Genomic DNA, 22,264 nt, shown 5'->3' with positions numbered 1-22,264 from the left:
ATAGACCTGTTCCTGTTGTCAGCCCACATCCAAGGGAGAGTTAGGAAAACGGAATATAAAGCTAGATTGTTATCGGATCACTCACCCCCGTTATTAGCAATAGAGCTGGAGGACATCCCACCGAGAACGTATAGATGGAGATTAAACTCCATGCTACTTAAAAGACAGGATTTTAGAGAATTAATTGAGTGACAAATTAAAATGTACTTTGAATTAAATACGAAATCAGTGAAAGATAAATTTATACTATGGGATGCAATGAAAGTGTTCATCAGATGGCAGTTAATAAGATGAAGAAGGACTACAATCGGGAAAGAGAACAGCTGGAAAGGGAAATAGCAAGTACAGAAAAAGAATTAGTAACAAGGGAAGATGCAACAAAAAGAAGAGAATTGGCAGACAAAAAAATAAAATATGAAACACTACAAACATACAAAGTGGAGAAGAACATAATGAAGACAAAACAGAAGTATTATGAGCTAGGAGAAAAAACACACAAAATACTAGCTTGGCAGCTTAAGACAGAACAAACTAAAAGAACGGTATTGGCATCAAGGAAAAAGGACAAACAAATTACATATAACCCAACGGAGATCAATGAAAACTTCAAGGAATTCTACAAGCAACTATATTGAACTGAGAACGAAGGGAAAGAAGACAAAATAGATGAGTTTCTAGCTAAAATTGAACTACCGAAATTGCAAGAAGAGGAGCAAAATAAATTAATAAAATCATTTGAAATAGAGGAAATACAGGATATATTAAAAAAATCTACCAAACAAGGGAGAGGATGGATTCCGAATAGAATTCTATAAAACATTTAAAGACTTATTAATTCCTCCTCTCCTGGAAGTAATGAACCAGATTGAAGAAACACAAAACATGTCAGATTCATGCAAAACAGCAATAATTACAGTAATACCAAAGACGGGGAAAGATCCACTAACGCCAGCATTGTATAGACCAATATCTCTACTTAATTCAGATTATAAGGTAATAGCTAAACTATTAGCAAACAGATTGGCTGACTGTGTACCAAAAATAGTAAAACTAGAACAAACCGGATTTATTAAGAAAAGACGAACAACGGACAATATCTGTAAGTTCATTAACTTCATCCATGCATTACAAGGAAACAAGACGCCAAGAGTGGCAGTTGCCTTAGACGCAGAGAAAGCCTTTGACAGAGTAGAATGGAATTATTTATTCAAAGTACTACAGAGGTTCAACCTACCAGAGAAATATATTAATTGGATTAAAGCATTATATAAGGGACCATTGCCGAAGGTGACAGTAAATGGATATATATCAAGCCAATTTAAATTAAGCAGATCAACTAGGCAAGGATGTCCACTATCTCCCTCACTGTTCACGTTAGCTATAGAACCACTGGCAGAACTGATAAGAACATAAAATAAAATTAGAGGGATAAAAATAAAAGAGAAGGAATATAAAATCAGTCTATTTGCAGATGACGTCATAGTATACTTAACAGAACCAGAAATATCAATAAAAGAATTACATAAGAAATTGAAGGAATATGGAGATGTATCAGGGTACAAGATCAACGCAAATAAAAGTGAAGCAATGCCAATGAATAATGCGGATTTCACAAATTTGAGAAAGAATCACCATTTAGATGGCAAACACAAGCAATTCGATACCTAGGTATACAATTAGATAATAATCTAGGCCATCTATACAACTAAATTATCAGCCATTAATGAAGAAATTACAAGACGACTTAGAACATTGGAAAGACTTACCACTAACACTGATAGGAAGGGTAAATTGCATTAAAATAAATATCTTCCCAAGGAAACAATACCTATTTCAATCTTTACCAATTCACCTAACAGAGAAATTCTTCAAGGAGCTAAAGAAAATAATAAGGAAATTCTTATGGAAAGGGGGGAAACTGAGGATAGCGCAAGATAAATTAACAGAATAGTACAAACAAGGGGGCTTACAGCTACCAAACTTTAAGAATTATTATATAGCAGCACAATTAAGATACCTATCAGATTTTTATCAAACAAGAGAAAAACCAGATTGGACCAGATTAGAGCTAGATAAAATAGGGGAGAAGGTACCTGAACATATACTATATAAGTGGGATGAAAAGCCGGTGCAACATAGGAATTCACCAGTACTGCACCATCTGCTCAACATTTGGAAGAAGATTCACGTAGAAAGGAATAAAACAAATTATCAACTACCAAAAATAATATTGATGCAAAATCAACTAATCCCTTTCACAATAGATAACCTTTCCTTTAGAGAATGGGAAAGAAAAGGGATCAAAAGAATAGAAAATTGTTTTTCAGGAAATAAATGATCTTTTGAACAAATGAAGGGCGAATATGGTATAACTCACGGTACAATGCTTGCATACCACCAACTGAAAGCCTACTTGAAGGGCAAATTGGGAAGCAGACTGAGGTTACCAGAAGCAAGCAATTTTGAATATGTGATTACAGACTCAATGATAATTAAAAGATTTATAACAAACATGTATATCAAACTGCAATAGAAAGAGAACGAGGAAACAAGCTGTAAACCCAAACAAAAATGGGAACAAGATCTAAACATAAAGATAAAGAATGAAACATGGGAAAAGCTATGCTCCGGAACTACGAGAAATACAATAAACACGAGGTTACGCATGATACAATATAATTGGTTACACAGGCAATACACCACGCCCCAAAAGTTAAATAAATGGGACCCAACAGTATCACACAGATGTTTGTAAGAAGGAAACAGGAACAACAATACATGCAATTTGGGCATGTGAGAAAGTGGAAAAGTTTTGGGAAGATCTAAACCTGGTATTAAATAAAATCACAAAAAGCAACATACCAAAAAATCCAGAGATCTTTCTTCTAAGTAATATAAGAAGTAAAGAACTTGGACTTGATTTGGATGGAGCACAAAAAATATTTATTATGATAGCCTTAGCTATAGCAAAAAAAATGTATTATGTCAACCTGGAAATTAGAAGATAGCCGGAGAATACAGCAATGGTACATAGAAATGAATAAATGTATTCCATTGGAAAAAATAACATATAATTTAAGAAATAATATCACAGTATTCGAACAAATTTTGGAACCGTACATGGAACACAACAGAGAAGTCCTACCGCGGACCTCCACCGCCTAAAATGACAGAAGGAGAAGAAGACGAAATGAACTGACCCAGTACGTAAAAGTAGAAGACACAAATTTCTTGTTTATTTTCATTGTGTGATGACATTGTTTAATGGGTTTAATGTATCATATAGGTTGAACGTTGAGTGGGTGGGGAGGGGGGGTGTGAAGGAGGGAGGGAGGGGAGTGGGAAAAAGGGGAGAAAATGACACTGTGTATATTCAAGAGGGAAATGTTTGTGTGTATTTTGGATGGTATAGTTCATAGTGTGAAAGATAAAAAATGTTTAAAAAAAACAAGATAAACCTTTGGAACACAAAAATAATCAAGTCACTTTGGTGAGAAATCTTTTAGAATCAATAATAAGAACTCCAAGGTTGAATCAATAAAGGACAGCCAGCGAGCTTCATGGCCTTATTGAAACATGAAAAATTTGGATTGAGTTTGGCAGGAGATGTAGAGGCGTTTCACCTGGATGGCTATTAAGAACCAGGGAACACAGCGTTTAAAATCTTGAAAGCGATGGAGGCTTATTCACTGATTATCTTTTACAGAGAGGTTAATAGATTTTTAGATATGAAGGAAATAAAGGGATATGCCATCAATGCAGAAATTGGTGCTACAGTAAAAGATTAAATATAATTTTATGCTCTGATAGGAAAGGTGACAAGGGCCAAATGGCATACTTCTGCTATTTCTAATAGTCTATTATAAACTATTAATCAGACTACAACCAGAATACCACTTCCATTTCAGGCAATCTAACTTTGGGAAGAAGCTGAGGAAACACTGTCAGAATGACCCTGGAGATGAGGAATTACAGCAAGGTTAGGCTGGAGATATTAGGAATATTTTGTTTGGAGCAAAGAAGGTTAAGAGAAGATTTGGTCATCACTGCAACAAACAGAGAAGTACCCAGGACCTGGGAACATAATTTTCTTAAAAAAAGAATTTCAAGTTTGTTCTGGATATATGCAGATGTGTGACATCATAACAGCATTGTATTGTGGGGCTGCAGGGAACCATTTTAGTTTTGGAATAAAGATGAACAAAGCACACACATCTCCTTGTGCTAGTGTATACAAGGGCGAAATGCACAACAAACAGGCAATGAGGATAAAAATGAAAACTATTCCACACTTAATGTGAAGAAGACTAGAAGGTGGAAAGGTAAAAATGGAGCCACATGGGCTCGGAACAAAGACAAAGAGAACAAAGAAGAAGGATTAAAATGGCAGAAGGATGTTTTGGAGAATACAAAGAATCAGAAAACTGATATATGTTCTGTCTAGATCATAATGCAAGAGATACAGATGTCTACAGAAGGAAACAGGCACTGTTTCTTAGCGAGGTGGGGAGCAGGATATACAGCTTGATGAAATTTTTCTTGATTTGTGCGCCATGGTCAGAGAGCACCTATCTCTGTCACCAGTAGAGATCGCAGAAAGAAACAAATTTTATACCAGATGCTGCATTGAGTACACTGGGTGAAAAGTGTAATTTTGAAGATTTCTTGGATGAGCCTTTAAGAGACATGTTGGTTATAGATTTGGCTGACTGCAACACCCAATAACGATTGCTGAGCAAGAAAGATTTAAACATTAAATCTGTGTATGATACAGCATTAAATTTCAAAATGGCCAACCAAAACATGGATATTATACAAGGGGACACATGTATCATACACGTGTGGGACAAGTAAACTGCCGAGGATGCTTCCGCTGGAGAAAGAGCAACCACAGCCCTAATAACTGTTATTTCAAAAGAGCCAGATGTCATCTATGTGACAAGAAGGGACACATCAAATCCAAAATGTCCAAAAAGAGAAAAGAAAATCACCAAAGAAGAAAAATCAGAAACCAAGATACAAAAAAGTCATCTAAAGTGAAAAACATTGTGGAGAATGACAAAAAAACCCACGCTCAATGAGCAGCAATGAACCAGACAGTGTTTAATTTTAAAACACTCATTTTATTTATAATTCTTAAATTATAGTTTTAATTTTTAAACTATCCTAACACTAAATCTATTCCCAGCTACATGTAGGTATACTTGTGTGTCTATGTGTCTGTCTGTGACCATTACAGTCCAGGCCAAAATCTAGAAACTTACTTCAAAGTTCACTCTTTCAAATTCAGTGTCGAAGCGTAGGCCTTTGAAATTTGAGGCCCAGTATTAATGTTGAACTGATGGGAAGACTGCAGTTGTGGCTACTACAGACTCATGAATTCTTCTTGCGTTGCCTTTCAAGAAATGTCCATCCACATGAACTGTGGTCATAACACTCCTGGTCCTTTTGTAGGCAAGACTCGAACTGGGTGGCCTCCATGAAGCTTCCAAGACCCTGGCACCGGTCTCTCCAAGTTACTTCACTGCTAGTCCCACTTATAATGAAGCAGTCTCTCCAAGTGACCTCCACTGTTGGGTCACAATGAAAATGAAACACTTTGCTTCCCAAAAAAGACCATCCTGGCACAGGTCAATCCACCGAAAAGGCCCAGTCATTCACAGAACATGCTTTGTTCTGAATTCCACAAAATGGCTGGCCACAAGAGCTGCTTCAAAAAGCTGCTTTCTCTTCAGCAGCCAGAATGGTTCTACCTTACAAAATCACAATGTCTTTGCAAATGTATCAAATCTGGAACAGACTGTGACAGTTCTCCCAATGAATCGAATTATCACTGGGCTGTGACTTGTGTTGTGCTTGTGTGAAATGTTAAATGTTAACTCTGACCATTCAGATCCTCCTGTCTATACTATCCCTAACAGTGATAATCCTATTTTACTAAAAGTGAGCTCGTAATACCTCCCCCAACAAAGAAAAATTTGAGCTGTAAGAGCAACATTTTTTTTAACTACAATCGACATTAAATAATTATTTCATTATTGTTACATACAAATAACATTCTTTTAGAAGCATATACAAGTAACAAGTTTCTTTCTGCTGCAAAACAATGCAAACTTAACATCTGGAAAGGCAATTAGCAATTACATTATCTTTGCCCTAAATGTAAATTATACTCTTGCAGAATTAAACTCCAGTTTAATAATCTTCGATTTTTGTTTTTCAATTTACTTAAGAACGTCAAGAAATTAAGGTCAGTATCCACAATAATTGATCTTTGAGCTGTGCAAATATAAACATCGAAGTGCTACAAAGCCAGTGCAAGGGATAATAGTTCTTTTTCTAGGATAGAATAATTTTTTGATGTTCATTGAATTTTTTGAAAAAGTAAGCCACTGATCAATACTATTATAATCATTCTTTTGGAATAACACTGCTCCTGCAGCCTCTTCACTCGCATGCCACGGCTGAATAAAATGGTTTGTCCAAATCGGGGGATTTTAAAACTGGCACAATGTGTCCTTTAAATTCTCTAAAGCTTTCTGACAAGATTTTGTCCACACAAATTTCTCTCCCTTCTTCAGAAGACGGGTTAAAGGAAGAGCAATTTCTGCAAAATTCTTGCAAAACTTCCTATAATATTCTGTCATTCCTAAAAACATTCTCACTGCTTCTTGCCATTGGGAATTGGGAATTCAGAAATTGCCTGCACTTTTGTTTGAATAGGCGCAGCTTTTCCCTGACCAACTATGTCCTAAGTATGTCACAGGAGCATGTCCAAATTCACTTGTTTACTTCTTGCAAATAGTTTCTTCATTTCCATCAGATGTTCTTCGCATGTGTCACTTTTTTGTAACCAAGTCATCATTAAAACTTGGGATTACAGAATTTATCATCCTTTGAAACATCGCTGGGGCATTTTTCAAGCCAAAAGGTAGCACATTATACTCATACAAGCCTGATGGTCTCACAAATGTGGAAATATCCCTTCCTCTTTCGGTTAGTGGCATGCAGCAATGACCCTATCACCTTAGAAAGAAATTTAGCTTTCCCAATTTTATCAATACAATCATCAATTCTGGGAATGGGATAAACTTCTGTTTTGGTTACCGGATTAACCTTTCTATAATCTGTCTAAAATTTTACTAAAATGGAGCTCGTAATAAGTGATTCTGAGGAAGACCAGTCAATGGAAGTAATGCATATTCACAATGTAATAGATAAGAAATCAGAAATTTTTGTCCACGTTCAAATTAACAACAACCCTATTTGGATGGAGCTGGACATGGGGACAGCGGTGTCCTTAATACCAAAATCGCTAAAACGACTACTACCCAATCTTAAAATGAATCAGTTTGACATGGTGTTGAAGACAGTCAAAGGGGAGAGTGTAAAAAGTGCTAGGGAAATGTAAAGTAAACATCGTATATAAGGGACAAACATCTAAAGGATTAACATTTTACATCGTGGACACAAAGGGACCTGCGTTGTTTGGAAGAGAGTGGTTGTCACACATCAAATTAGATTGGAAGGTTATTGGGACAGTGATGAAGGTGTATACTGAGGCTGAGCCAACATCAAAGCTGGAGCAAGTACTTCAAAAGTATCAAACAGTTTTTGAAAAGGGTCGAGGAAAATTCTAAGGTGTCCATGCCAGATTACAATTGAAATCTGATTTTGCATCCAAATTCTACAAGCCAAGGCCGGTATCTTTTGTGATAAAAGATTGAATTGGAACTCAACAGATTGTAAAACTAAGGAATAATTGAAAAGTGATTGGGCCACCTATCATGCCAGTCAGAAAACCCAATGGTGAAATTCAATATTTGTGGTGATTACAAAGTAACCATTAACCAAGCTCTGCAAATACTGGAACATCCCATTCCCAGAAGAATTATTCAAAGCACTGAATTGGGGGGAAAAAATTCACAAAATTGGATTTATCACAAGCATACCAGGAAATCAAATTGGACTTTGAATCAAAGAAGTATGAGACAATAAACATTCACTTGGGATTGTTCACTTACACTAGAATGCCATACAGAACATTGGAAGCACCAGCAATATTTCAAATGGTTATGGACAAATTATTACATGGATTAAACATTGGTTGCTACTGTTTTGTGCGGTGTAACCATGACAAGCCTTTATTATATCATGACCCCTGAGGTCAACACTGGTATGCTACATCTCATTACAATGTATGTATGGCAAGCCACTGGTGCAAAAAAGCTTAATCCCAACATCCCCCTCTTCATTTCTTTTTCAAAACCAAAAGCTATTTGCCAATTGGCTTGCATCTTTTCCAGTTATACATCAAGATATGAACATTAACATGAATTATCATTATTTTTTCCAAGTCTTTAAATCTCCAGAGTCCATAGAAAACTAATAATTTCACTGTTTAGTTGCTATTATTGTTCTTTTACGAGTTCAATGATTTAAAGTGAATTTGTTGAAAAATGACAATTCTCAATATTTTACAAAATCCTTGAATTGTGCTGGTGGTTTGATGGTTCTCATGCGTGTTGTAACTGGTCGTCGTGGTGTTGATGCTCACTGGTCCCTTGTGCATCCTGTGGTTGTTGTTGCTGTTGCTCATGTGGTTTCTGATTGCGACGACAATGTGCATATTGACTCTGTGGCAGCAGTTGTAGGCACTGTTGCTACTGATGTTGCACCTGATGTTGATGGAGTTGCCTGCGTACGCACACCTCCATCAAGGTGGCTATCTGTCCTGTCTAGGTCCTCTGCGGCTGCTTCATATGTCAGTCTGATTGACCTTTACCAAATACAACCAAGGCAACACTTTTTTTCCATACACAGTCCAAGCTGCCACGTAGGATGTCCTTTACCTCTGAACACCTGCACTCTGACAGCCTCTCTCACTTTTAGTTCTCATGGTTGCTTTGTTGACCCGTTGTACTGCGATTTTCTCTTTCTATTTTTCTCTCCCTTCTTCCTCTGCACTCCTTTCACAACTTTTGGCTTCATTTGTTGTTTTGACGTTGGTAATGGCTGTGCATTCCTTCTGCAGCAGTATTTCTCCATTCGAGGATCGCCTTGTGCACTTCTGTTCCTGACTGAGCACATTATTTCTTGATTGTTTTGGCAATCTTCACAGCTGACTCTGCCTTACTGTTGGATTGCAGATCATGTTGTGTGTTGTATTTCCCACTCGTCCATGAAGCACTGAAACTCATCACTGGTGAATTGTGGTCTGTTCTCATTCACTAATTCATCCGGGATACTATTGTGGCTGAAATGTGATTTGAGACACACAATAATGTCTGCACTTGTAGTTGACTCCATCTCATCTACTTCCCAGTAGTAATCAACTGTGATCAAATGGTTTTTTCCATTCAGTGTGAATAGTTCCGTTCCTACTTTCATCCATGGTCCGTCTGGGATTGCACGAGTCTGGAGAGGTTCCTTTGCTTGATGGGCTTGAAACTCATTACAAGCACTTGTAATTAACCTGATGTTATCGCTTATCTCACGACTCATGTTGGGCCAGAATATGACATCTCTAGCCTTCCTCAGACTTTACCTGATTCCTTGGTGGCTTACATGGACTGGTTGCACCATCTGTCTTCTAATCTGCTGAGGAACTATGACTCTCATACCCTTGTAGAGTATGCCATCATGGGTTGTAATCTCATCCCTGTATGCCAAATATTCATGCATGGCATCTGGTGCTTTGTTGACTGTATCTGGCCAACCTCTCATCACTACATATTTGAGTACTTGTAGTGTTTCATCTCTTTCAGTCATTTCTTTCCACTTGCTGAAGGCTCTTGAAAGTCAGCTTGAGCATCGAAGCTGGGTTCATTTCCTCAATTTCTCTCATTGTTTTACTGTGATGACTCATGGCAAAGATCTCAAATCTGTGCCATCTTCTGCTTTCTTCAGTGGTAGAGCTGGCCTCAATAATATGTCTGCTAGGTACACGAGTTTTCCTTGTTTGTACTTCTGTAACTTTAGCAACATCCTTTGTAGGTGTTTGGGTGCTGCTAAGAGAGGTTTCATGAAGATGGTTTGCAGCGGTTTGTAGTCTGTTTCCACAGTGATCTTCCATTTTCCAAACAAGAACTAGTTGAATGTTCATACAAATCCATCAAATCGAGCCGAGCTACAATCATTCTTGGGTTTAGTTAACCATTATCCCCAACATGTGAACACAGTGCAACTCACTTAACCAATTATTAAAAAAAGACCAGAAATTGTGCTGGAATGCAGAGATAAATAAACCGTTCAATTGATTAAAAGAACAGCTGACCTCAAGCGATAATGTTCTCAGTCACTTCTTTATTTGGGTTGTAGTGGACAACTGTTGATGCTTCGCCAGTAGCTGTATTGGGTGTTGTATTGTCACAGAAAAGGGAGAACAACCTGTGCATTATGCTTCACGCTCTTTGATGCCTTGTGAATGTAATTATGCACAACTTGAAAAAGAAGGACTGGCCATAATTTTTGGTCTCAAGTGATTTCACCAGTACTTGTATGGTAAAAAGTTCACTTTGGTGACAGACAGCAAACCACTCAACTTAATTTTAGGCCCTAAAAAAGGCATTTCAGTGCTAGCAGCGACAAGAATTCAAAGGTGGGCAATGGTGCTCGCAGCATACAGATATGACTTAAAACATAAACCAGCAAAGGAAAACAGCCATGTTGATGCATTATCATTACTTACCCCTACTGGAGATTGATAAGGGAGAAGAGATAACTGATCGGCAGAGTTGACAGCTATTAATAAAGAATGCTTTGTGTGGTTGGGGAGTGTTGTGGATATACGCAGGTGCGTGACATCATAACAGCATTGTATTGTGCGCTGAAGGGAACTATTTTAGTTTTGCAATAAAGAATGAACAAAGCACACATGCGCTAGTTTATTTTATAAGGGAGGGGGGGAAATTAGTTGGTATGGAGCAAAGGCAGCATCATTTTACAATTTGTCCTTGAATCTGGTGGTGCATGATTTTAAACTTGTGATTCTTACTCATGGTAGAGAGGGTTGAACAGTGTTGGAATGGGATGAATCTTTTAACAAGTTGGTTGCTTTTCCAAGGCAGTGGAAGTCAATGGAGAGGAGAGGGGTGTGTGTGATGGCCTAAGCCAAGTTGACAACTCTCTGCAATTTCTTGTGGTCTTGTGTGTGGTGCATCTGAGGAAGTTGTTAGGGCATGCTCATGATCCCAAATTTCCTCAAGCTTCTGAGGCTCTGATGCAATTATTTTGGCAATTGCATCAATGTGGGTGGACCACGACAAGTCACTAAAGATGCTAACGCTTTAAAAACTTAAAAGCAGGCTACTATCTCCACCACACCACTCATCAGGGAGTGAATGATGATCCTCTCCTTGGTCTTGCCAATACTGAGAGAAAGGTTGTTGTCCTGGCATCAAGCCACTAGTCCCTCTATCTCTCTTCTGTACTCTGACTCGTTGTTATAGATCCTGGCTATGACAGGATGTCGTCCACAAATTTATAGATGTTTGGCTATGCAGTCATGGATGCATGCGAGTACAGTAGGGAGCTAAGCACGCAGACCTACTGGGCCTTAGTGTTGAGGATGATTGTGAAGGAGGTGTTGTCACCAATCCTCACTAACTGCAGCCTGCAGGATAAAAGTTATGGATCCAATTGGGGGATGCATTTTTTTTTTGCTGTTGCATTGAAGGATACACGGATGAAAAATACAAGGGGGTTTTCCTTGGATGCTGCACAACTTGAGTTTTTCCAGCACTTTTGTGTATTCCACTACAATCCCAGCATTTATGTTTATCCGCAAGGGGAAAAATGTTTTTATAAAAAAGTTATGAACTGGAATTTACTGCTTTACTGCAGGACACAAAATTAATCACTGCCTCGAAAAGGAATAGGGCCATGAGAGAAAATAACTGGATGACCTCATAGAAAGGTTGGAGAAAAAAAGATTAATGGGATTGATCTGATAGGACCTGACATGAACTCAGAGATATATGGCCTTATCCTATCCCAAAACTGTTCCATGATTTGATAAATCAGGGTTGTCTCTTCATTATTGGTTACAATGATATCCTGAGTGTGTGTAACCAAATTTCTTTTGTTCTAACTTTTACAAAATATTGGTCAAACCATCACCATCTTGACTTATTGAAAATAAAACAATGTTCATTCAACACTTACTGAGGATCATGTTCAAGCATAGCTGAGGATTTCATCACATCTTTTTTATGGACAGGTCCAATGTTAATTCCAGCATACTGAAAAAGAAATCAGTTTAGTTTTTTTTAAATATAAACTCACGTTAAATCAGTTAAATCTAGAGAAAAACTGATAAAGTAGCATTTTGATTAATTCAATGGACAAGAATCCAAAGGCTGAATCATTGTTCTGGAGACAAAAGTCTGAAGTCTGATAAGGCAAACGAGGCACTTAAATTCAAACAATTAAATAAATCTGTCTTTAAAAAAATGTGGCTCTCTCCTGTCTTTTTTTTTTAAATCAGTTTTTTTATCAGTTTTCAAACTCATATAGTGATCAACGTTCTTCAAAACTTGGTCATCATTTACTCGATTTGGATGGAGCACAAAAAAGATTTATTATGATAGCCTTAGCTGTAGCAAAAAAATGTATTATGACAACCTGGAAATTAGAAGATAGCCGGAGAATACAGCAATGGTACATAGAAATGAATAAATGTATTCCATTGGAAAAAATAACATACAATTTAAGAAATAACATCACAGTATTCGAACAAATTTGGGAACCGTACATGGAACACAACAGAGAAGTCCTACCGCGGACCTCCACCACCTAAAATGACAGGAGAAGAAAACAAAATGAACTGACCCAGTATGTAAAAGTAGAAGACACAAATTTCTTGTTTATTTTCATTGTGTGATGACATTGTTTAATGGGTTTAATGTATCATATAGGTTGAATGTTGAGTGGGTGGGGAGGGGGGGTATGAAGGAGGGAGGGAAGGAAGGGAGGGGGGAAAAGGGGAGAAAATGACACTGTATATTCAAGAGGGGAATGTTTGTGTGTATTTTGGTCAGTATGGTTCATAGTGTGAAAAATAAAAAATTTAAAAAATTTCTGTACAAGGTTCACCACTGAGTCTGAACCCTTTTTCTACCTCTCCCTCCCCCCTCATCACCCACAACAGAACACAAAATATACCACATTCAAGACACTCACAACATAAATCAGGGATAAGCGGATTTGTTTTACATCCTGGTGGCCTGTGACCCAACCAATATCCTATCCATGGCTTTTTTTTCCAGATTGGGATAGGATTTGCTCAGCTGCTAGGAAGGACATCCCACTCTATAGCTGTGCACCTATGAAATTTATGTACGGTTTCCAAATTTTAAGGAAGGTACTGTGCTTTTCTCTGAGATTGTAGATAATCTTCTCCAGGGGAACACAGCTCTGCATTTCTGCATTCCAGTGCGCAATGCTCAAGCTGGAGTCGGACTTCCAGGTAACTGCTATGCACTTCCTGGCCACTGCCAATACAAGCATAACAAAATGGATTTGAAATTTGGACAGCTTCATTGTAAGACTTATGTCCATCATATTTCTCAACAGGAACAACTCTGGATCCAGTTGGAATTCTTTGCCTTCGATTTTCCCCAGGGCTTCGCCCAGGTCTACCCAAAAGTGCCTCACCTTGGTACATGTCCAGGTTGCGTGCACGCAAGTTCCTGTCACAATGCCACACCTGAAGCATTGGTCTGAAATTTCTGATTTTGTTCTGTTCAATTTTTGCAATATTGGATATAGCTGGTGAAGAAAGTTGTACTGCACCAGCCTGTACCATGCATTAATGATTGCCGTTATGCTGATCCGATACAGGTCCGACCAACATTGTTCATCAATTCCAAGTCTGACTCGCACCCCTGCCTTGACTTGTGAAGGCCTGGTTTCGCCCCCCCCCCTGTCTGAAGTAAGAAATACATTGTTGAAGTAAACTTTATGTATTCCCTTTTCGAATCGGGGTCTCTATGTCACTGCACCCTAGTTGGACCTAATTTTCCTTTAGAAAAGATCTTATTTGTAGATAGCAGTAGAATGTCCTATTTGATAAACCATATCTATTTCTGAGTTGCTCAAATGACATTAGCTGCTCCTGCTCATAACAGTCCTCAATGCACCAGATGCCATTATAGTGCCAAGTGTCTAGGATCTTGTTACCCACAGTCCATGGGAGCAGTTTATTCAGAGTCAGGGGTGTTTTTGGAGACAGCCCCAGTTTGAGCCTTTACGTTGATTAATTTTGTTCCAAATTAGAATTACTTGTTTTAATATGGGGCTGCCTTTCTTTTCTGATAGCAATTTTGATTCCACTTGTAAATAAATTTCTCTGCTACCTTCTCCCCCACCACGTGCAGATCAATTTGTGCCCATGATGGTACACCTCCTCCCTCAAAGAGTGAGGCTGGGCTGCCCAATAATATTTCTTGAGGTCTGGCAATCGGAATCCGTCAGGACTGAAATCCCAAGTTAATTTCTCCATAGAGTCCCAGGCCACCTTACCATTCCATAAAAATCGTCGCCCATTAACGTCTTCCTGAGCAAGGGCAACAGCAAACAAAAGTATAAATTATCAGATGACATTTAAATGTCTAATACATACTGGCACATTTGACTGTCGAAGGAATTCTAAGAGTGCTTCTAAAGAACCCAATGTGGAAGCTTGTACATAAACACCCTTCTCTTCCAGTTTAATAGAATTCAGTGTTTGCTTCAGTTCATGTTCTAGTTCATCCTGTTAACAACACAAGGCCATTATATGTCAGTCATATTTCTTCCATTGAATGCACCAAGATAAAGATGACTGAAAGTACAAATTTACACCTTAACCAAAAAAATTACTAACATATCTCTAATTTCTTGGAAACTTTTACTATAATAGTTAAGCTTTTTTCCAACTTCTATTCTCAAATGCCTTTTTATTTCAAAGGATATCAATTTACAAGGTAAAATCTGAATGTTTCGTCTTGAAGGAAATAGGGTAAACACACCTGTCAATTCACTGGTTGCTTTCAGAACAGATAATTATGAAATTAGTCATAATGAACATCACAAACTGGGGATTTGATAAAAGGCTCGAAGAGGCTCCATTGAGATTTGCTAGCTATCCTCCTCTCCATTTCAAACAGGGAAGTAACAGATGATTGTGAGGTAATATTGCAGTAATCTGGCCTGGGATTCTGCAGCTGCATTCACCATGGAAGTTAATTGTAGAACATCAGGGGAAGAGGGGTTGACTGCCACAAAACTCCTCACCAACTATGGATAATATAAGCGTGATCACATTTATTTGAAGGAGCTCACTCAAATAAAGAAAGCAAGTGCAGGAGTCTTCTTTTAGCTGGAACTTCATTTTTTTTTTAAATAACATTTTTTAAACTATTTTAATCAACACAAATTAAACATGATAGACAATCAGACGACTGAATGATGCTTAGATATGGAGGGTCAGCTCGTTTCCATAGCAGGTTAGTCAGATAGATGGGGGTCCGACTTCATAGAACCATAGAATACTATAGTACAGAAACAGGCCCTTCGACCATTCTAGACTGTGCCAAATGATTTTTCTGCCTCGTTCCATTAATCTGCATATGGACCATATCTCTCCATATCCCTCCTGGCTATGTACCTGTCCAGATTTTTCTTAAATGTCAAAACTGAGCCTGCATTTACCAATTCATTTGGCAGCTTGTTCTACCCTTCCACCACCCTCTGCGTGAAGAAGTTTCCCCCTAATGTTCCCTTTAAACTTTTCTCTTTTCACCCTTTTTAACTCACCTAACATCAGAATTTAAAAAAAAATCCAACTTAATTAAACATCTTGGCAATAAGGTTCCAAAAAAAGATGACTAATCCATAAGCAAAATTAAGGTACAGAACTAAATATTTAGCATTTTAATACATGGGAGTAGCCAATTTTAAAGATAGTTGATTTGAGAATTAAAACTACCTCAGAAAATTAAACAAACCAAGCTCACAAACACAATGGCAAGAATTCGTCAGACATTTCCAACACAGGAGAACATAATGTGTGTTCTCTGTTAGTTTTTTGGCATTTAACACGTGTTACAAATTTTAAAATTTAATTTGAACTATTATATCAGTTGTGAGTTGATATGTTGTTGTGACAATTAGAATCTTTCATTATAATGTGTTTATTAAGAGATTTTAATAAGTTCTTAAAATTTAAGGAAATTAATTTGTAAAATATCTACCATAATAAAAACTGGAGAATTCTCAGCAGGCCAAGAGGCATGAAAGGAGATAAATGAAGAGAGAGACAAATGTAGATTAAAAAGGAATAAATCTCATGCTGGAACTTTGAAATACAAAGTACTGCATCTGGAGGACGTTTTATGTAAAATAGAATACTGGAACTACAGACAAGTCAGGCAACACCTATGGAGAGAGAAAAATTTAACTTCAATTTAGAAGTTGATAACCTTACATCAGAATGCTCAGATGGGCCAAATGTTCTGTTCTTCAATCTTACATTGGTTTTCATTGGCAATCCAAGTAGTAAGAGTGGGAATGGCATGAATAATTAAAGTAACTAAATACTTTATAATGTTCCAACCGGGCAAGACTCAACAAGGAATTCAACAATTTCAGATAAATCGCCCCTCCAGGTTATCAGAAAAAAGCTAATCTGATGGAGGTTCATCAATAAAATAATATTTCTCTGCACATTTGCTACCTTGCCTGCTAGGTATTTCCAGTATGTTCTTTGATTTCAAACTTACAACTGGAAAATTTTCCACTTCGCCATTCTGGCTCTTTTGTCTTTTTCCTCTCCATTCATCTTGCCCCTTTCAACCTACTTCAGGTTAGCTGCGATTATCAAACCTTCACCACCTTCTCTCAGGGAGTTGCATGAACCTCCTGAACTCTATCCTATAATGAACATTCCTTTTGCTCTTTCTAACCATGTTCCTTGTCGGCAACTTAAAACTTTGAAAACTTTGAAAAAAATTTGAAACTTTTCCTACTTTTGATGAAAGCCCTGAAACATCAACTCCATTTCTCTCTCCAATAATGTCCATTGACCATTTATAACCATACATCCATATAAACACTTACAGCACAGAACAGGCCAGTTCGGCCCTACTAGTCCATGCCGTAGCAAATCCCCACCCTCCTAGTCCCACTGACCAGCACCCGGTCCATACCCCTCTAGTCCCATCCTATCCATGTAACGATCCAGTCTTTCCTTAAATGTAACCAATGATCCCGCCTCGACCACGTCTGCCGGAAGCTCATTCCACATCCCCACCACCTTCTGCGTAAAGAAATTTCCCCTCATGTTCCCCTTATAATTTTCCCCCTTCAATCTTAAACCATGTCCTCTAGTTTGAATCTCGCCCTTTCTTAATTGAAAAAGCCTATCCACATTTACTCTGTCTGTCCCTTTTAAAATCTTAAACACCTCTATCAAGTCCCCTCTCAATCTTCTACGCTCCAGAGAAAAAAGCCCCAGTCTGCACAACCTTTCCCTGTAACTCAGACCCTGAAATCCTGTCAACATTCTCGTGAACCTTCTCTGCACTCCCTCTATTTTGTTTATATCTTTCCTATAATTTGGTGACCAAAACTGTACACAGTACTCCAAATTTGGCCTCACCAATGCCTTGTACAATTTCATCATAACCTCCCTACTCTTGAATTCAATACTCCGATTTATGAAGGCCAACATTCCAAATGCCTTCTTCACCACACCATCTACCTGAGTATCAGCCTTGAGGGTACTATTTACCATATCTCCTAAATCCCTTTGTTGCTCTGCACTCCTCAATTGTCTACCATTCAATGTATATGACCTATTTAAATTTGCCTTTCCAAAATGCAGCACCTCACATTTATCTGTATTAAATTCCATCAGCCATTTCTCAGCCCACACCTCCAGCCTTCATAAATCACCTTTTAATCTACTGTAATCTACCTCACTGTCCACAACACCACCAATCTTTGTGTCATCCGCAAACTTGCTTATCCAATTTTCTACCCCCACATCCAGATCGTTAATATATATAACAAATAATAGTGGACCCAGGACCGAACCCTGAGGAACTCCACTAGTCACCGGCCTCCAATTGGACAAACAATTTTCTACCACTACTCTCTGACACCTTCCATCCAACCACTGCTGAATCCATTTCACTACCTCCTTATTTATACCTAATGCCTCCACCTTTTTTCCTAACCTCCTGTGGGGAACTTTGTCAAAAGCTTTACTAAAGTCCAAATAGACAACATCCACAACTTTCCCTTCATCAACCTTTTTTGTAACCCCCTCGAAGAACTCAATCAGGTTTGTCAAGCATGATCTACCCCTGACAAAACCATGCTGATTACTCCCTATCAATCCTTGTACCTCCAAAAATTTGTAAATAGCATCCCTCAGAACACTTTCCATCAACTTGCCCACCACAGACGTCAGACTTACAGGCCAAAAATTTCCAGGTTTGCATTTGGACCCTTTCTTAAACAGAGGAACCACATGCGCCACCCTCCAATCCTTTGGTACCACCCCCGTGGCCAGTGACATCCTAAATATCTCTGTTAATGGCCCCACTAACTGTCCACTAGCCTCCCTGAGTGTCCTAGGGAATATTTTGTCCGGTCCGGGAGATTTATCCACCTTTATCTTTTTTAACACAGCCATCACTACCTCCTCGGTTATCCTTATATGCTTCATGACCTCCCCACTATTTTTCTTTACTTCAACTGGTTCAACATTTTTTTCCCTAGTGAATACCGAGGCAAAGAAATCATTCAAAATTTCCCCCATTTCCTCAGACTTCTCACTCAGCCTACCTTCGCTATCTACAAGGGGTCCAATTTTATCTCTCACTAATCTTTTACTTTTAATGTACTAATAGAAACACTTTGGATTTATTTCTACTCTGTCAGCCAAAGCCTCTTCATGCCTTTTTTTGGCCTTTCTAATTTCTTTCTTAAGATTCCTTCTACACTCCTTGTAGTCCTCCTTCAACTTCTCAGCTCCCTGCTCTTTATACCTCTTGTACACCTCCCTTTTTCTCCTAACCAAATTTCCAATATTCCTCGAAAACCAAGCCTCCCTATGACTTCCAGCCTTTCCTTTGATCCAGACTGGGACATAACTACTCTGTACCCTCAAAATTTCTTTTTTGAATATCCTCCATTTTTCATTAACATCCTTACCTGAAAATATCCTGTCCCACTCAATACTCCCCAAATCCCTTCTTATTCCTATGAAATTTGCTCTTTTCCAATCCAGAACCTCAACTTTAGGCCTCTCCTTGCTCTTCCTTAAAACTACCCTAAAACTAACAGAATTATGGTCACTAGACCCAATTGGTTCTCCAACATTAATGTCTGCTACCCGACCTAGCTCGTTCCCTAACAGGAGATCCAATATTACACCATCCCGAGTCGGTTCTTCTACTAACTGATTTAGAAAACAATCCTGAACACATTTAACGAACTCCAGCCCATCCAGCCCTCTAACCGTATGGGTATCCCAATCAATGTGTGGGAAGTTAAAATCTCCCATGATCACTACCCTATGATTTTCACACATATACGTTATCTCCCTACAAATTTGTTCCTCTAATTCCCTTGGCCCCATTTGGTGGTCTGTAATACACCCCTATTAGCACCCTCTTGCCTCCTCCACCCCTCAATTCCACCCAAACAGCCTCACTGGTCGATCCCTCCATACCATCCTGCCACCTCACGGCAGTAATGTCCTCCCTAACAAGCAGAGCAACTCCTCCTCCTTTTTTTTTACCCCCTGATCTATCACATCTAAAACAAATGTATCCCGGAACATTAAGTTGCCAGTCCTGCCCCTCCTGTAGCCAGGTCTCACTAATTGCCACAATATCGTGACCCCAAGTATCTATCCATGCTCTCAGCTCATCTACCTTGTTCACTATGCTTCTTGCATTAAAATATATGCATCTCAGAGAATGACCCTCACATATATTATCTTTTTTACCTTCTACCCTAATCTCCATCCTACCTTTGTTATCTTTTTTATTCCTAGCTAGGTGGCCATACTCCCTGGACACTGCTCTCACCCTCTGTTCCCCACCCCCCTGCCAAACTAGTTTTAACCTACCCCCACAGCTCTAGCAAATCTACTTGCCAGCACATTGCTCCCCTCCAGTTCAAGTGGAGTCCGTCCCTCTTGTACAGGTCCGACCTTCCCCAGAAGAGATCCCAATGATCCAGAAATCTTATCCCTTGCCCCCTGCACCATCTCTTTAGCCACGCATTCATCCTCCTATTTCTACCCTCACTAGCTTGTGGCACGGGCAGCAATCCAGAGATTACTACCTTGGAGATCCTGTTTTTTAACTTCCTACCTAATTCTACATAATCCTGTTTCAGGACCTCATCCCCACTTCTAACTAAGTCATTGGTCCCCACATGGACCACGACTTCTGGCTGTTCTCCTTCCCCTTGCAGAATGCTATGTACTCGATCAGAGATATCCCTGACCCTGGCACCAGGGAGGCAACATACCAACCTGGATCCCCAATCTCGTCCCACAAACCTTCTATCTGTCCCTCTGACTAATGAGTCCCCAACTACAAGAATCCTATTCTTATCCTTCTTTCCCTTCTGAACCTCAGGGGCAGCCCCTGTGCCAGATACCTGACCCCCATGACTTGTCCCTGATAGGCTGTTTCCCCCCCCAACGGTATCCAAAGCTGAATACACGTTGCTGAGGGGCACTTCCACAGGGGTACTCTGCACTGGCGCTCTCCCTCCTTTCCTCACAGTCACCCAATTCCCTGACTCCTGCCTTCTAGGGGTGACTGTCTCCCTGTAACTCCTCTCTATCACTGCCTCTGCTTCCCTTATGATCCTCAGTTCATCCAATTGCAGCTCAAGCTCCCTAACACGGTCACTCATTATATGCAATTGGATGCACCTTTTGCAGGTGTAGTCATCAGGAACAGCTGTGCAGTCTCTGACTTCCCACATCCCACAATTGGAGCACTTAACTACCCCAACTGACTCCATTTCCTCCTTTCTTGCTATAATACCCTTTACTAATAAGCTCCTTCTTAGCCCCTGCTCACCGAAGTCCCTCGAACCAAAGTCCCCACTCCCTCACTGCGCCGCTCCTCGCTGGCCGCTCCCTCCTTTTCTACTCCTTTTATTTGCCCCTTACCAATTAACCCCAATTAACTCCTGGCTCCTCCTCCTCCTCTCACCCGACACCAGGCACTGACTCACTGTCTCCTTCGACCCAACATTTTCAGAATTTACAGTATACCTTCACATAATAGCAGTTAATAGAAATTTGCCTTAACTGAATTCACAAATCAATTCCAATAAAATTAGATATGAAATAAAAATTTACTCTTTTGGAATTCATCTTAAAAAAAAACCCAACAAAATGTACACAGAGAATAATTACAGGTTGGAGGACACTTCGAGATCAGATTTGGAAAATGACAAGCAATTTCTTCCATTGATCCTCATATACTTTATTGAAAATGTAAAACCCATTTCCAGTTTATTGATACAGGTACACAATCCTTTATCCGGAACCCTTGGGGGACAGTGTGTTCCGAATTTTGGATTTTTCCAGATTTCAGAAAGCCAGATTTAAACCCACCCGAATTGTGCTGCTGTATCCACCTCCACCCCCTTCCAGTTGCGCTGCCATCTCCCCCCCCTTGCCTGCCCAACTCACGCTGCCAGTCTCCCCCCTCGCGCGCCCGAGTTGTGCTGCCGGTCTCTCCCTCTTGCCCGAGTCGCTTTGCTGGTCTCTCCCCTGCCCGACTTGCGCTGCCGGTCTCTCCCCCGCCCGACTTGCGCTGCCGGTCTCTCCCCCGCCCGACTTGCGCTGCCGGTCTCTCCCCCGCCCGACTTGCGCTGCCGGTCTCTCCCTCGCCCGACTCGCGCTGCCGGTCTCCCCCCTCCAATCACCTGACTCGCACTGCCATCTCTCTTCCCACTTTCTGGATTTTGGAGCTTTCCGGATTTTAGATGTCCAGATAAAGGATTGTGTACCTGTACAACGATATATTTTCTGCCTACAATCCAATCAGAATTCCCTTGCCTATGGATCATGAAACCTTGTTGAGAGAAAAATACACCAGAGGAACACAAATCCACTCATAACAGAGGATTCAATGAGGGGGAGAAAAAGGATTAGTGTTACGAAAACCTTATATGGACAGTTTTTTTAATATTAAACCAATCTCTCTCTGGCAAGGGGATACAATGAGTTTTCTTTTCA

At 39.5% G+C, this 22,264-nt stretch overlaps 1 protein-coding gene across 3 annotated transcripts in view; it reads right to left on the bottom strand.

The window, feature by feature from the left end:
- Window positions 1-22,264, bottom strand: part of eif5b (eukaryotic translation initiation factor 5B) — a 127,080-nt gene that overhangs the window by 11,223 nt on the left and 93,593 nt on the right. For all 3 annotated transcript variants that reach the window (XM_069890998.1, XM_069890995.1, XM_069890997.1), the window contains 2 exons: window positions 14,624-14,755; window positions 12,166-12,242 (listed from right to left, as the gene is read on the bottom strand). In XM_069890998.1, the coding sequence (XP_069747099.1) occupies window positions 12,166-12,242; window positions 14,624-14,755 (209 nt within the window). The remainder of the gene's footprint in view (window positions 1-12,165; window positions 12,243-14,623; window positions 14,756-22,264) is intronic.

The sequence above is a fragment of the Narcine bancroftii genome, chromosome 7 (assembly GCF_036971445.1).
Source record: "Narcine bancroftii isolate sNarBan1 chromosome 7, sNarBan1.hap1, whole genome shotgun sequence".
NCBI classification, from domain to species: domain Eukaryota; kingdom Metazoa; phylum Chordata; class Chondrichthyes; order Torpediniformes; family Narcinidae; genus Narcine; species Narcine bancroftii.
Note: the sequence above shows the minus strand (reverse complement) of the source record. Positions and strands in the feature narration are given on the sequence as shown.